The 14,995-nt window shown below is 38.1% G+C and overlaps 1 protein-coding gene across 1 annotated transcript in view; it reads left to right on the plus strand.

Moving 5' to 3' along the window:
* Window positions 1-14,995, plus strand: part of LOC145899552 (adhesion G-protein coupled receptor V1-like) — a 29,842-nt gene that overhangs the window by 7,684 nt on the left and 7,163 nt on the right. Inside the window, 50 exon segments of the mRNA XM_082988395.1 lie at window positions 53-195; window positions 249-469; window positions 623-814; window positions 1,108-1,311; window positions 1,366-1,495; window positions 1,552-1,691; window positions 1,781-1,975; window positions 2,503-2,723; window positions 2,786-2,958; window positions 3,061-3,320; window positions 3,386-3,575; window positions 3,636-3,892; window positions 4,001-4,221; window positions 4,272-4,409; window positions 4,582-4,807; window positions 4,870-5,022; window positions 5,650-5,866; window positions 5,919-6,038; window positions 6,102-6,296; window positions 6,467-6,706; window positions 6,890-7,102; window positions 7,154-7,384; window positions 7,441-7,664; window positions 7,748-7,983; window positions 8,046-8,232; window positions 8,300-8,478; window positions 8,566-8,678; window positions 8,770-9,020; window positions 9,159-9,250; window positions 9,302-9,455; window positions 9,512-9,654; window positions 9,705-9,912; window positions 9,966-10,094; window positions 10,152-10,571; window positions 10,796-10,909; window positions 10,966-11,112; window positions 11,175-11,302; window positions 11,354-11,552; window positions 11,617-11,845; window positions 11,906-12,051; window positions 12,105-12,318; window positions 12,377-12,548; window positions 12,604-12,820; window positions 12,888-13,080; window positions 13,288-13,401; window positions 13,454-13,650; window positions 13,762-13,933; window positions 14,102-14,256; window positions 14,436-14,684; window positions 14,743-14,942. Coding sequence (XP_082844521.1) covers window positions 53-195; window positions 249-469; window positions 623-814; window positions 1,108-1,311; window positions 1,366-1,495; window positions 1,552-1,691; window positions 1,781-1,975; window positions 2,503-2,723; window positions 2,786-2,958; window positions 3,061-3,320; window positions 3,386-3,575; window positions 3,636-3,892; window positions 4,001-4,221; window positions 4,272-4,409; window positions 4,582-4,807; window positions 4,870-5,022; window positions 5,650-5,866; window positions 5,919-6,038; window positions 6,102-6,296; window positions 6,467-6,706; window positions 6,890-7,102; window positions 7,154-7,384; window positions 7,441-7,664; window positions 7,748-7,983; window positions 8,046-8,232; window positions 8,300-8,478; window positions 8,566-8,678; window positions 8,770-9,020; window positions 9,159-9,250; window positions 9,302-9,455; window positions 9,512-9,654; window positions 9,705-9,912; window positions 9,966-10,094; window positions 10,152-10,571; window positions 10,796-10,909; window positions 10,966-11,112; window positions 11,175-11,302; window positions 11,354-11,552; window positions 11,617-11,845; window positions 11,906-12,051; window positions 12,105-12,318; window positions 12,377-12,548; window positions 12,604-12,820; window positions 12,888-13,080; window positions 13,288-13,401; window positions 13,454-13,650; window positions 13,762-13,933; window positions 14,102-14,256; window positions 14,436-14,684; window positions 14,743-14,942 — 9,462 coding nt within the window.

The following is a 14,995-nucleotide window of genomic DNA, read 5'->3' on the forward strand; positions in this document are numbered from 1 at the left end:
AGGATGAAAATTATTTTAGTAATTGTGAAAATGATGAATTTTTTTTTTCCAGACCTGGTGAAGTGTTCCAGAATATAACAATAACTGGGGTTGATGAAAATGAGACTGAAAATAATGAAAGTTTCAATTTTGTTCTTCTTGATTCCACTGGGGGGGCAGAAGTTGGCAAAGACAATCTCACAAGTGAAATAACAGGTAGAATTCATGATGTCAGCACTAGTGTTGTTTTACCCTCTACTTCCATCCAGTGTTGAAAAGTGATAATGCAAATGGACTCTTCGGTTTTGCATATCCATGTCAGCCAGACCATGTGACCGAAGGGGAAAGTGTGATTTGTTACATAAGCAGGTCACTTGGTTCTCATGGTGATGTCACAGTGCATTGGCAGACAAGCTCAAATAATGATGAAAATAAAGATTTTGTCAATTTTGAAGGGAAAGTTGAATTTTTTTCTGGTGAAAGACAAAAAGTAAGGTTTTTTCTGAACCAAGAAAAACTAGTTTTTAATGAAGTATATTAATTGTTGTCTTTGTTTCTGGTTGCAATAAAAAAAAAATAATGCAATTATTGTTATGTTGCTGTTTTGTGTGTTGAAAATTTTTTTATAAATTTTACTCTGCAGAGCATTGAGTTGTTTTCAAAAAATGATGATATTCCTGAATTAGATGAAATTCATAATATAACGATCGTTAAAACTCTGCCACACGATGGTGTAAGAAGTAGTGCGCCATATAGTGGAGCTTCTGTAGACAAATCCAAATACCTCACCTTTGTTACAATCAGAAGTAACGACAAACCTCATGGCGTCTTGCAGGTTTGTAATTATTCTGTTTCTTTTAAGCTGTCTTTGCAGCTTTTTTAGTTTAGCTGCAGACAAGGCCACTGTTTTCAGCTATGGTGTGACTTACAATGATCTTTGTCAAATAGCAAGGCTTCCACTTTGTGGTGACTATACAGCCGCCATTAACCATTGGGTACCAAACTAGGTGTAACCTGCCGAAAACAACAATGCAGAAACATTGTGGCCATTATATAAAATCAACATAAAATATGTTGTGATGATTATGAAAAGTGTGCCATCAACAAAATAATAAACTTTTATTCCAGTTTTCTGATAAAAAAAATCTTGAAAACAACAAAATGGGAAAAATTATTGAACTGAAGGAAGTGCCAATTGTTTATGTCACTGAGGAAAGTGATCATGTGACTTTGATGGTTGAGCGAGCAGCAGGATGGTTTGGTCATGTCACGGTTGAGTGGAGAACACGAGATGGTTCGGCGACTTCACAGCAAGAACCAAGAGATTATGAGGTGAATTCTAACCTAGGAAAGTGACTCTGGTTTAATTAATGAATTTATATTTAGTCTGTTGCTGGGACTTTGTCATTTGAAAGTGGACAGGGTCATGCTTTTATTGATGTAAGATTACTCAATGATGAAATGCCTGAACTCGAAAAATATTTCTTTGTTATTTTGTCATCGCCCTCTGGTGGAGGTTTGAAAACTTTTCACTTACGAAACTTGTTCACGTTCACAGTGGTGTTATTTCAGCTTCATTAAACAATGCCTCAAGAATTAAAGTATTCATCAAACCATCTGATGACGCATTTGGAGTGTTTCACTTCAACAAAATACATCAGGAAATTGAAGTGGAGGAGCCACATGAGGGAGCTAAAGATGTGAAACTTGAGGTAGGTAACCGTGGCAACAGTAAGAAAGTTTGATTCCACATATACATGGATTGGTTTATCCCACGTAAATAACTGGGTTAAAATCACAGATCGTAAGAGATGGAGGTGACCTTGGTGAATGTACTGTATCCTGGAGGATTGTTGATGACACCGATAATGATGTCAGTCCTCATAAAGGTCAATTGCAGTTGTTTCAAGGTCAAAGATCTGCGTTTATTGAAGTGAAAGTGTTACCCGATAAAATTCCAGAATTTGATGAAATTAAACAAATTGAACTGACCAATGTAAGTTGGGGTGGAATGAACGTGTTTGAATTTTTATTTGAAAACTAATTTTGAGTTTGTTAGTTGCTTTGTGATAGCAAAAGTTTGGTTATGAACAATGGTTATGAACAAATTATTCAAGCGGACAAAATAAGATTTACACAATCTGCATTGCTCTGTTGTACTTACATATATTTAGGGTTTATCATATCACATGTTTAAGAGTAACACCAAGATTTTCAATGTAGTATTGTATTGGTGTTGGTAGCAGTAGTACTGTTGCCTGTTTATTGATTTTCCAATTATGTATATTTACAATAAACCTTTGTTAATCATGTTGCCCACCTAATTAGCTAAAATTGGAAGAACAAATAAATATTTTTTTCTTTACAAAAAGCTCTGAGTATTTACTCCAGTTTAACTGAGGCTTTTTTGTAGTTATTTGTTCTACTCCCTTCCCTTAAAGGAATTTCTGGGTGTTGGTGGCAACATTTTATTAAACCTTTGTAAAGTTTGGGAAACATTGATTTCAGATGTTTATATTGCAGGTGTCACATGGAACTGTGGGGAAAATCAATTCTGCATTTATAAAAATTCTTGCAAATGATGACCCAAGGGGCCACCTAGTGTTCATGCCAACATCAGTGGTTGCTTCCGAGAATAAAAGTTTTGCAAATTTAACTGTACAACGATTGGGTGGCTCAGCTGGAACAATACGTGTTTATTATGCAACAATTGATACTTTTGTGGTTGACAATTCTTCAGCGGGGTATTTTAGTTTGCATCCTAAAGAGAACTTTTTGTATGTTAGAACGTTAACTGTCTACGCAGGATTGCTGTTTGTGATGTGGATTTTACCAATGTGTCAGACAGCATTCTAATCCATGAGAACTCAACAACTTCTTACATCATAATACCAATAATTGATGATGTCACACCAGAGACAGAGGAAGTATTCTTTGTGCAATTGTTGTCAGCTGAATTAGTTTCATCTGGATCTACAGGTGTGTAAACCACTAAGACTTCCTGTTGTTGGAGGTTTATTGCTTTCCAGGAGTTTTTCTTGTTTTATAAAAGAATGTTTACGAGTGTTTGTAACCATGCAGTGCCCAACTCTCCACGTGTGGGGTCAGACAAGGAGACCTTGGCTGAAGTCATAATCCTTGAAAATGACTCACCACATGGGGTGCTAGAGCTCAGTGATACTTCTATTAGAGTAGATGAAAATGTGAGCGATAGTGATGTCACAATGGGATTCATCAAGATAGTTCGTAAACTTGGAGCATTTGGTGAAGTTTCAGTTGGTGTGAATGTGATACCAGGTACAGCAAGATCACAGGAGGATTACAACCTTATGATGTCACAGGTTGGTTTTCAATGGCAAGAAATTATTTTCAAACTTTATTTTGACTTTCTATCGAAAATTTCCAGGTTACTTTGTTGGATGGGGAAACAACAGCTGAGCTTCCTCTACATATTGTGGACGATTTCACTCCAGAATTAGCTGAAGATTTCACTGTTGAGTTACTGCCAGCAAGTTTGACTGGAGGTGCAACTTTCGGAGTTGACATGACTTGTCATGTGACCATTGAACAATCGGACGATCCCTACGGGGTTCTTGGTTTGTAATCTCAACAATATTTTTAATCCCCCCCCTCTGTTAATTGTTGTATTTTAACAGAAATATCTGTGGAAGAGTTGATTGTTGATGAACCCCAGAATACTGAAGAGCACCCGATCACGTTCACTGTAAACAGAAGGAATGGGTTACGTAGTGTTGTTGCCGCACGGTGGATGGTGTTTGTGGAAGCCGCTTATTCTGCAGCCTCCCTCGGTTCCATGGATCCCGGGGCGGTCGATGATGGAGGTGACGTAGATGTGAGGGATGGGATTGTCAATTTCATCTCAAACGAAACCAGCCAGCAATTCATTATCAAAGTAAATTTCCTCTTGGTTCACTCAATTTGTTGCTGGTTCTTGTTATAAAAGCTTTATGTCTTTTGATGCATTTTATTCATGAAAAAACAAAAATATGTAAACGATTAGATCCAGGGTGATGACATTCCTGAGGACGACGAAGTGATCAGAGTTCAACTCATGGAAATTGTTCCAACTTACCAAGGAAGGATTGACAGAAGTCATGATGAAGTTAGCGTCATGGTTAAGGCTAACGACCGACCTTATGGTGATGTCATAATAGCTGATGACTTATACCAAGTGCAAGAAATCGGTGGAGATTCTGTCGTTACCCTCAGAGTTTTAAGAAGGTATTTTGTAAACTTTGATTTTATTTCATAAATAAAACAAATATATGCAGAGGTGGATTGTATGGAAGAATTCGAGTTGTGTATAGCACGAGTGAGGTTGATGTGGTTTCGGAAATGTTGGAAAATGGACAAGATCTCCTCCTTAAATTTCTCCCTCCGAAATTGTCAAATCCTTTGGGTAAATTTACGTGTACTATAGAACCACTGTAGTATTTCAATTATGAACATGAACAAATAATAGTGTTTGTAAATTTGTTGTTGTAACAAAATACACTTTTGTCAGTCTTGTATGTCATGACTATGTTCCATGTTCCATATGTGGGAGGTAAGCCTGATGATTTAATATTACAACACAGAGAGTGATCGTCACATTGTTGATGTGACATCATCCGATGATCCATTAACAACTTGCGCCGAGTCATGTTTACGAGAAAAAGTTTGCGGAGGTTTTTTTTATGCTGCATCATCTTATGAATGTTACTGGATCACACAAAACTCTCAAGAAATGATATCTTACATCATCAGTGATGATGTCACTCGACCGGCTCCACACTTACCTTTATATTACTCAAAAGATGAAATACAGGTGACGACCATTTTCTTGTGGCAATTCTTTAATATCTAAACACTTTTGTCTTTAAATTTCAGGCAAGTTATCTGTACAAGTCACAAGCAAAATCGGGAATGGATTTTATCCCCATCACTGGAGCCTCCTCAATATTTGAGGCAGGTCAGGACTCTGTGGATATTTCCATTAATATCATGGATGATTCTGAAGCAGAGTTAAACGAACATTTCAAGGTAAATCCTGCATATTTTTATCTTATCATGAGGTTTTCAGGCTTGGCAGCCCAGGCAATTCAGCCTAGCTGGATCAGCCACATTTTCCTGACAAGTCTGAGCAAGATTTGAAAAATCAAGCTTCCGGTGAGGTTTGAACTCACGACCCTGGGCTAACCAGGCCCAACTCTTTACCAACTGAACTATGAGAGCTCAGTGGTTTTACGTGGTATATTGTGGCCAAGGTACACTGGTGCGCAAGCGCACAACTTGCCAGGCAACCTTCACATATACGTACGGGATCTCTACAACTGTATCAAATAACGCAGTAATATTACATGCAATGGCATGATGGCAGCAAGCTCCTGTAGCTCAGTTGGTAGAGCATTGGGCCTGGTTAGCCCAGGGTCGTGAGTTCAAACCTCACCGAAAGCTTGATTTTTCAAATCTTGCTCCGACTTGTCAGGAAAAAGTAGTTGATCCTAGGCTGCCAAGCCTGTAAACCTCATGATCACGATGCGTTAGCTGTGATCGCCAAGCAAGGACCTGCGCAGTGGGGTGATCCTGCCTATCATGCCATTGCATGTAATATTACTGCGTTACTTTTATCTTATTAAGTTTTTTATTCTTTTTGTTGATTTTTTTCAGCTTCAACTTTTGTCTGTGGAAGTTCTTGGTGTTGAAGTTGACAAAATAAATGTTCCCCTCCTATTAAACCCTTCATCCTCAAGGATTACTATATTGGAGAACGATCATCCTTATGGGATGTTTGTTCTTAGAAGTTCAAATCCGGATGCAGGAAAGATGGTGGTGGAAGTGGAGGAGAGGGAGCATTTATCTCTTGAGATGGTCATTGAGCGAAGAGGTTGGGATGAGTTTCTCCTGTCAAATATTTTTGTTTATTATTTCTATACCAGGCGGGAGTGTTGGTGAAGTGACAGTTGATTGGATCGTTGCGGGGGGCAGTGCGTCTCGAAACCATGACTTCACTGGTGATGATGCAACATTAAAATTTTCCCACGGTGAAACAAGCAAAGGTTAATTTCACCGAACCATAATTGGGATTGCGTTTGCTTATTTCCATAAATCTTTTTTTTTAGTGATCAGCCTTGCTATTTTGGACGATAACTTTCCTGAACCAAATGAAGACATAAAAATCCAACTTATTAATCCATCAGGTGGCGCTATAGTCAGCTCCAACGAAAATCAAACTCTTGTTGTAATCCTGGCCAATGATAAGGTTGGGGGCATTGTAGAGTTTAGCCCAGAGTCCAGATCTCTGATTGGCCAGGAAGGTGGGTGTGTCAACAAGGTGTTTCAAGTTGTCAGCTTTTTGTTAAATCACCAAAAGTTTTATTGAGAACTGACAATGTACATATTAGTTATTTAGTTTAAAGCAAATTGGCTCAGCAACATTCACACATCCAATATAATATTGTTATAGTTTCACGTTTTTCTTTACAAGGTCAAATTGTCACATTGTCAGTGGTGCGGAGCGAACCAGCTTATGGTTCTTGCGAGGTAAAATGGTCTGTTCACTCTGTCAATGGTCATTCACCTCGTGATGGACTCAATGCCACCATGGGGTCACTTTTATTTGAATCTGGAATGAAGAGGGAAATAATTGTCCTCTACATTAAACCCGACAACACCCCTGAGGTTAAAGAGGTTTACACGGTTTCATTGACAGATGCAAAAAGTCTTGGTTAGTTTTTGTGTGTTGATCACTGAAGAGTGTGAAATTGTTATAAAATCATTTTATGAGTTCATATTCTTACTTCTAAATTTCTATTTTGATTCCTGGCCATTTTAAAAAGTTCAATTGGTGTCTATAGCAATTAACTGAAATAGCAGCAAAATACCAGCAATGTCCAATTGCTTTGTGCAGACATTGCAATGTCTGGAGGGGCTGAAATTCATGATGAAATGTTCCAAGCCCAGATCTCGATCGAAGACAGTGATGACCCTCATGGAGTCTTCGAAGTCTCCCCTACATCTCAGAGGATCAACATTGATGAAGACGTTGGGACGATCAGTATTTTGGTCTCTCGTCAATTTGGATCATTTGGAAGAGTTAGAGTCCATTATGATATCATAGCTGGTGAGAATCAGAATTTGTAATTGTAAATATAAGCTAACTTTATGTTTGCAGGAACTTTGTCAACGTTAAACCCTGACATCAACGTAGCAATTCCTGGGCGGGATTTTTCTTACAATTCGGACGAAAGTTATGTTGAATTTGAAGATGGGATGACATCACTACCTATTGTGATGCAAATAATTAATGATGATATTCCTGAATTAAATGAAATATTTCATGTAAATCTTACAAAGGTTTCAATAGATGATTATGATGTAACACATGGATTCCCACCTAAAATTGGTGAGATTTTTATTAATTGAATTTGAAAAGTTGAAACCACCTCCATGTGTTCACAGATGAGGGGAATTCCATTGCGCAGGTGGTGATTGATGCAAACGACGGGACAAAGGGAATCGTTGGCTTCGATAAAAATTCAGTCAAAATTTCAGTGGATGAAACAACAGAAATCTTACAACTTTCTATTCGGAGAGATCGTGGGACGTACGGGGCAGTCAGTGTATTCGTGTTCACTCAAAACAGGGAAGCTCTCATCCAAAAAGATTATCAATGCCAAGCAGAGGTAGGTACACTTGTAAACATAAACAATTACACTGATCGCATTAATGACAACCACAAGGTGGAATAATTTTTATGCCATTACAGACAGTCCACTTCAGTGATGGGCAGGATATTGCCGTTTACAACATAAAAATCATAGATGATGAAACAGCAGAAGGAGCTGAAACGTTTGAAGTGTTGCTAGGCAACCCTTCTGATGGTTTGAAAGTTGGAAATGCCACAAAAGCAATTGTGACAATCACATCTAATGATGATGCGCATGGCCGACTTGCATTTACAAATGCAAAAACCATGTATATCACTGAACCGGAATATGCTAAGTTGGTTCACATAGAAATCATTAAGTTTCTCACATCGACCAACATGCCAACGTTCATTGCAGTGTTTCTAACAGTCGACTTCAGCTAAGTGTCACTCGTTTGCCACTAGATGGGGTGTTTGGGCAAGTTTCTGTTCAATTCAAAATTGAACCAATCAGCCCACTGTCTGATGATTTCATCAATAGTGAAGTTGTAGATTTAATTCCAAGGGAAGGTTACATTGTGATGGAGGACGGGGTCGGCACACAAGTAAGTCTTGCTATCTTTAATGAAAATTTTGTTCTGGATTTAAAATCAGGAAGTTTTTTGTTCAAAGGTTGTTGACATTGCTGCTGTTGGGGACAATATACCAGAACTTCAAGAATGTTTTCGTGTGATTTTATTCAACCCACAACAAGGGGCATCCCTTAATAGTTCTGGAACTGTTACTAATATATGTGTGGATGAGAATGATGCACCATATGGGCAGTTTGTAGTTGTTCCTTCCAACGCCAGGTTTGTTTATGGTGTGGTTCTGATAATAATAACAACCGCTGGTTCACGAACAAGATCCCAATCGAATCACAAATAAATATGTTTCAGGAATGACTCATGTGAATACAAAGTAAGTGAAGCGAATCGTGTGATAAATTTGGACATCATGAGAATGAAAGGAGATCTGGGAACGGTAACGGTCGAAGTTTCAACTCTACCAGGTTTTACATCTAATATTAATAAACCACCTACAAAATTTTGTAAAAATATTTTGAGATCCCCACAAGGTTTTAAACCAGGCACATTTTGTAGGTTCTTCTCAACCTTTTCCCACTTCAGCATCTTTCAATCCATCATTAAATCCCTTCCAAACATTCAGAGGAAGTGGTGGCATCAGATTTCATCATTTCAAACACAAACATGAAAATTATCTGATGTACTTAACGGACGTTCTTGTGCGACCTCTCATGACGACTATTGGGGGGTCAGGGGATCTTGCCTCATTAACACATGATGTTCATTCAACCTTGTACATATGGAGAGGCGTCTACCACCCTGTACAAGTAAGTTTCAAATTTAAAAATTTAAGTTTAATTACGCATTAAAATAATATGTAAAAAAAACTTGGATGTGGATGGGTTTTTTTTAAGGTTCTTTACACAAAAACATTGACAGAAAACTTAATATTTCTTCTGCTTTAGACAATTGAAACTGACGGGGCATCAGCGGCAACAAGTTTTGTGAAGAATGGGATTGTTTATATTTTCATTTGCAATTCTGGAGAGCGTGGAAGGTTTGTTTTTGAATGTAAATTGCTTAAATTTATTTTCTTAATTATGTTCAGACGCGAAACAAACTCTCGACTCTACAAACTTTCGGGGAAGGGGAAGTTGTTTGTGCTCCAAGATGTTAGAACAAGAGGAGCAACGAGTGCCTCTGCTTTCTCTGTTGACAAAAAATTGTATCTTTTCCTCACAAACAGTGAAGACGACAATCACGTGGGGGAATTGTTGTTCAATATAATTAAACGGAATAAGATTTTTATTGATTAAAGGTTTCTGGTATTGATTCCATGTTATTCCGGTTCGATGAGCACACAGAAATGTTACAGCAAGCACAAACTGTCCCCACACGAGGCGCTGCTGATTCTGATGTGTTTGAAATTAGTGGATATCAATATTTGGTCGTTGCTAACAGGTAATAGAAGTTAGTGTGATAACCCACTTTATACTGTTGCAAACATTCAGGTTGGACTCCGAGGTTGATTCCCCCGTGTCATCGGTAATCTACAAGTGGGAAAATGAAACATCAGGTTTCACTCAGAGGCAAATCCTCCCAGTATCTCATGCAAGGGATGTTGTACATTATCATACTAGTGGAAAACATTTTGTGGTGGTTTCCCATCGTGTTGACAAGAATCCACCACATGTCATCGATGCCATAGAAGTGTTCCAGGTACAAACTGGCAAAGGGTATTCCCCATGGGGTATTTACCTACATGTTTCTAGGTTTTGGTGAATGACCAGGCTGGCCACGTTATATTCCGTCCTCATCAATCTCTCACATTGCCTGGAGTTAACAAGCTACAAATTCTTACTACAAGTAAAAATATAATTGACCAACAAAATACAATACAGGTTGGATGATTTTTTTGTGCACATTACATGGCATTTATTGTAACACATGTTTTACAGGAAATGTTTGTAAACAAGGAAATGGTTACAATGTTATTTGCATCAGGTTCAAACTTGTCAACCTTTTTCATGTTTAACCACCAATCACAGCTCTTTGTTGCTGTTATGGAGACTTTTTCAACCCGCCACATATTGCCACATGTGATTCACTATGATTCTAATCCATTGTTGGTTGTTGGCATAGCAACAGATGATCTTCAATCCCAAACTGAATCCAACTTCCAGGAAGTCAATGTTTTGGGATTGTCTGGTGTTTATGACATCATAAGTTTAAATAAAAGCACTGCATATCAGGGAATTGGAGATTATTTGCCGATCCGGAATGGAACAAGCTTAGTTTTTGAACCTGGTGTGACCAAAATGTCGATGTCGTTGACCTTGGTTGATGATGTCACACCAGAGATGGTAGAAAGTTTCAAGGTTAAAACTTTACTGTTTATGGTTCAGTCTTAACTAAAACAACGCTTATTTGTCTTGAGCACAATAGATGTGTTTGAAGATGTGTTTATTTAAACAATCGGTTGTTCTCGTGCTAATGTCACGTTTGTAACAATGCATAAAAACTTTACCATGAAGGTGTTTTTGTAATTTGAAAATTCTTGTCTTGTTTGAATTCATGCGAATATTGAGAAATAATTTTCCAGGTGATTTTAAGCAATAGGAATGACCCTCGAGCTGTTGTTGATGAAAACAGAAGTTGTTTAAATGTTATAATAAAAGCAAACGATGATGCGTTCGGGGTGGTTGGGTTCGTTCAGGTTTGTTATCGAGTTTTGCTGTATTTTTTCCCTTGTGTGAAAACTTCATATTTTAGAGCTCCTTAAAAAAAGAAATTGAAGAAACAGAAGAAGACAACGTGTTTACTTTAAATGTCCGCAGACACAAGTCAAAGTTTGGCGTGGTTGTGGTAGATTGGAATGCTATGGGAGCAATTCATGACATTAGTCCAGTATCTGGAAAAGTAAGCTTAATATTTACAATTTGTGAAATAAAAAGTTTCAAAATTTCATGAAAGAATTTTAGGTTCGGTTTGATGAAAGTGTGGATTTTGCAACAATCCAGTTAAATGTGTTGGCTGATGACCAACCTGAAATTGACGAAGATGTTTTTATTGTTTTGTCTAACCCAAGAGTGATTGGAACTGATTCAAGGTAAACTAAACAAACTCAAAAATGTTTTTTTTAAATAAAATTTGATTTCAGTTCTTCACCCCCACAACTGAACAGCACGAACTTGAGGTCACATGTTGTGATCCTTTCCAATGATTCTCCGCATGGGGTCGTGTCATGGAGTTCAAAATCACTCCGAACTGTTGTGAGGGAAAAGGAAGCACTAGGTGGTGCATCACAGTTGGTGACACTTGAGATGATTCGCAGGCAAGGAGCGTTGGGGGACATTCAGGTTCTTTCCACACTTGTGCTTTTATGAAACAGTTGTAGCTTCAATGCATTAACATGGATTTAAGGTTTATTTTAAAACATTGGTTGCATCAAACTTGCCGGAGAAGTCACAGGCTACACCAGGCGTTGATTTTATTGAGCGAGATGATCACTTGGTAATGCGTGAGAATTCCACAAGGGCAGCCATATCCATAAGCATATTTCCTGATGATTTGGCGGAAGACATCGAAACATTCTATGTCGTCATATCTCATGTTTCTTTAATTGGAAATTCAGAGTTCAGCACTGGACCTGGTAAATTTCTCTGTCTTGAAAATATTTTCAAACATTTTGTTTTGTTGAATGCCTTGGCAGGTTTAGGGCCACCCGGTGATGAAATAGCAGAGATAACTATTGACGAGAATGACAATTCACGAGGGTTTGTTCAATTTAATGTATCACGAAATTCTGAGGGAGCGATTGAAGCGTATGAACTTCCCAGAGTTAATAATACTTTAAAGGTAAATTAAAGATTCCTGAATATTGCAAAATTATTTATCACCGTGCTGTGTAGATTCCCCTTGTTCGAATTCCTGGTTTGTTCCGGGCTGTGGGCGTAGATTGGGTCGCTCGACCAGAAACTGCCAAAAACCTGGATTTTTTTCCCTCATCTGGTTCTGTTCAGTTTATTGAGGGTGTGACATCATCTTACATAGAAATGTTCATCGCTGATGACGAAGAAGTTGAATTTGTGGAAAGTTTTACTGTCCAGCTTGTTGGAGCATCAGGTTCACTTTTTGTTGCTGATAGCCACTGATGAAACATTGTTTTTACCCTGATCCACAGGTGGAGCACAGTTAGGTGGTGATTTAAAAGTTTCTGTCAACATTCTTCCAAATGATTCACCAAGCGGTATGTTTGGGTTTATCAAATTATCACAAAGATTGGATGAGTCAACATCGGCTGATGACCCAAATGGAAGGGTTGAGTTTAAAGTTGAAAGATTCCAAGGAAGCAGGTTCAATGTTTGCGTTGGTGAAAAAACTTCAATTCTACTTTAAACTTTGCAACAGTGAGGATGTAACGTTGCTATGGGAACTGGAAGATGCTGCACGAATGGATCTCACCCCAGTATCAGGAAAGCTGCTTTTTCCGGCCCAAGTCCGATCCCGGAGTATCGGATTAAGGAGTCTGCCAGATCAGATTATGGAAGGAGAAGAAGAGTTCAGCATCCATCTTGTTGCTGTAACTGGGGGAGCTGAAATATCTCCCGTGGCTGGGGTTGCCAAGGTAACCATTGAAAATTTTATAAATGTGCCATAAACCAGGGGTTTACCTAAAAATTTGAATTTATAAGGTTGTGATTAATGCGGATTCTGGGTCGGCCGGTCGAGTGTCATTTGTGGGATGTGGTTCGGAGATAGTGGTGGATGAGGATGAGGGGAAGGTGACAGAGATAAAGTTGGCACGAGGACTTTGGACATTTGGGAGGGTTGGAGTTCAGTGGCAAATTATTCCGACGGATACGAAAACTTTCGTACAAGCACAAGGTTTGTTCAGTCGTTAATTCCTGACACTCCTTTTTTATGTTTTATGGTTTCTATTTTTTAAATGTAAACTGGCTTTCAATCCTCTGAGTCAGTTTAATTTGTTGAAGACACAGCTGGGAACTATAATAAAATATATGTATTGTGAACTACTGCATAAAATACTGGCAAACTATACACAGTGTAAAATATTTCATTGGGTGTTTGCAGGCGAGGTCATATTTGAAGATAAACAAAATGAAACTTTTATTCTGATTGAAACAATTGATGACGAAATTCCTGAGATAAGTTCAACTTATGATCTCCATTTAATTTCGGCGAAAGGTCAGAATTAGTTAAAAAGTAAAAAGAAATTTAAAAAAAATTCACTGTAAAGGTGGAGGTGAAATTGAAGCCTCATCTGATATTTGCCGGATTAAAGTTCGAGAAAGTGACCACCCACATGGCAAGTTTACGTTATCGCAACCTGTATATTACGTGAAAGAAGGAGATCGGTCATCACATACATCAGACGGTCAATCCTCATCATACGCCATTGTGACGATCCTCCGAAACAAAGGCCACATTGGGGAGGTTTATTATTCTCTTCACAATATTTTATATGAAGTGTTTTTTTGGTTTCTGTTTCAAACTGTTACCCAAGTTAAAGTTGGGCGACATTAACATTAACCATGTTTTTTTAAGGTAACTATTGGTGTAAGAACTTGGCCAGGATCTGCCGTTCCTAATGTTGATTATTATCCAATTGATACTGAACTGATTTTTGCTGATGGAGAAAACCACAAAATTATAAACATTGAGATTATTGATGACAATATTCCAGAAGGACCAAATGATTTTTATGTCAATATTACAGGTTGGGGTTCAATTTATCCTGTGCGTCAGAGTATATAAAGTAAATGCATGACACTAAATCTTGTGCAAGCTGTTTAAACGAATTTATCTTTATGTTCTGGCTGTTAGTTTATTGGCCGACCACATGTAGCTTTTCTCTTGTACCATTGTGGAAATTATATTTCACCAGGCATTAATTTTGATCAAATGGACAATGGAATTTCTGGAGACTCCTTGTGGTCTGTCATCCACATTGATAAAAGTGATGGTGCCGAAGGACGAGTGAAGTTTGGGAAGAGCAGATTAGAAATAAATGAGGATGTTGGATTTGCCCGTGTACCTTTGGTGAGTTGTGTCACCAATATTTTAACCATTTTCCAAATGCTTCACTGGCCAAACAAAAAAACTTTCCCTCATATTCCATGTCCTAAATTATCAAATGCTTTTAAATTATTATTCCAAAATCTTTCAGAGTTTAGTTATTACAAGTTGAATGATTAATGTTGATCCCTGCATCATTTTAGGTCCGAAGTAAAGGGAGTTATGGAAGCGTTTCCGTGGTGGTTACCTCGCTCAACCAAACTGCTCAACGAAATGTTGATTTTCTACTGCCATCTAGTGGTTTGGTGATAGAATTTGAAGATGGTCAGGTGAGGGCTGAGGCAAGCATCCCCATTGTTAACGATGAGAGGATGGAAGATGACGAAACGTTCACTCTCGCTCTGTCAAGTCCACAAGGTGGCATTTCTTTGGAAAATCCTCTGATCACGGAGGTTTGTGTGAAAAAAATAAAAAAATATTAAACATTAATAGCAATAATAAATTTTGTAGATTGTGATTAAAAAAAGTGATTATCCAAATGGCCTTATCCAATTTGTCGGAGAAAAGCATGTGACAATTTCCAACCCAGGCCCAGGTGATGGAGCGGTGAAATTGACATTTTTTATTGAACGTCGAGGGGGAAATAAAGAGTCTGTTACCGCTAGATGGCGCCTCTTGAGAACTGCACCCTTTATAATGCCAACCACCAGGTGTCACTTTTCATGTTACATGTTATGTTGAATGTTTTATCATTGGTTTAATT

The sequence above is a fragment of the Ascidia mentula genome, chromosome 4 (genome assembly GCF_947561715.1).
Source record: "Ascidia mentula chromosome 4, kaAscMent1.1, whole genome shotgun sequence".
NCBI lineage: Eukaryota > Metazoa > Chordata > Ascidiacea > Phlebobranchia > Ascidiidae > Ascidia > Ascidia mentula.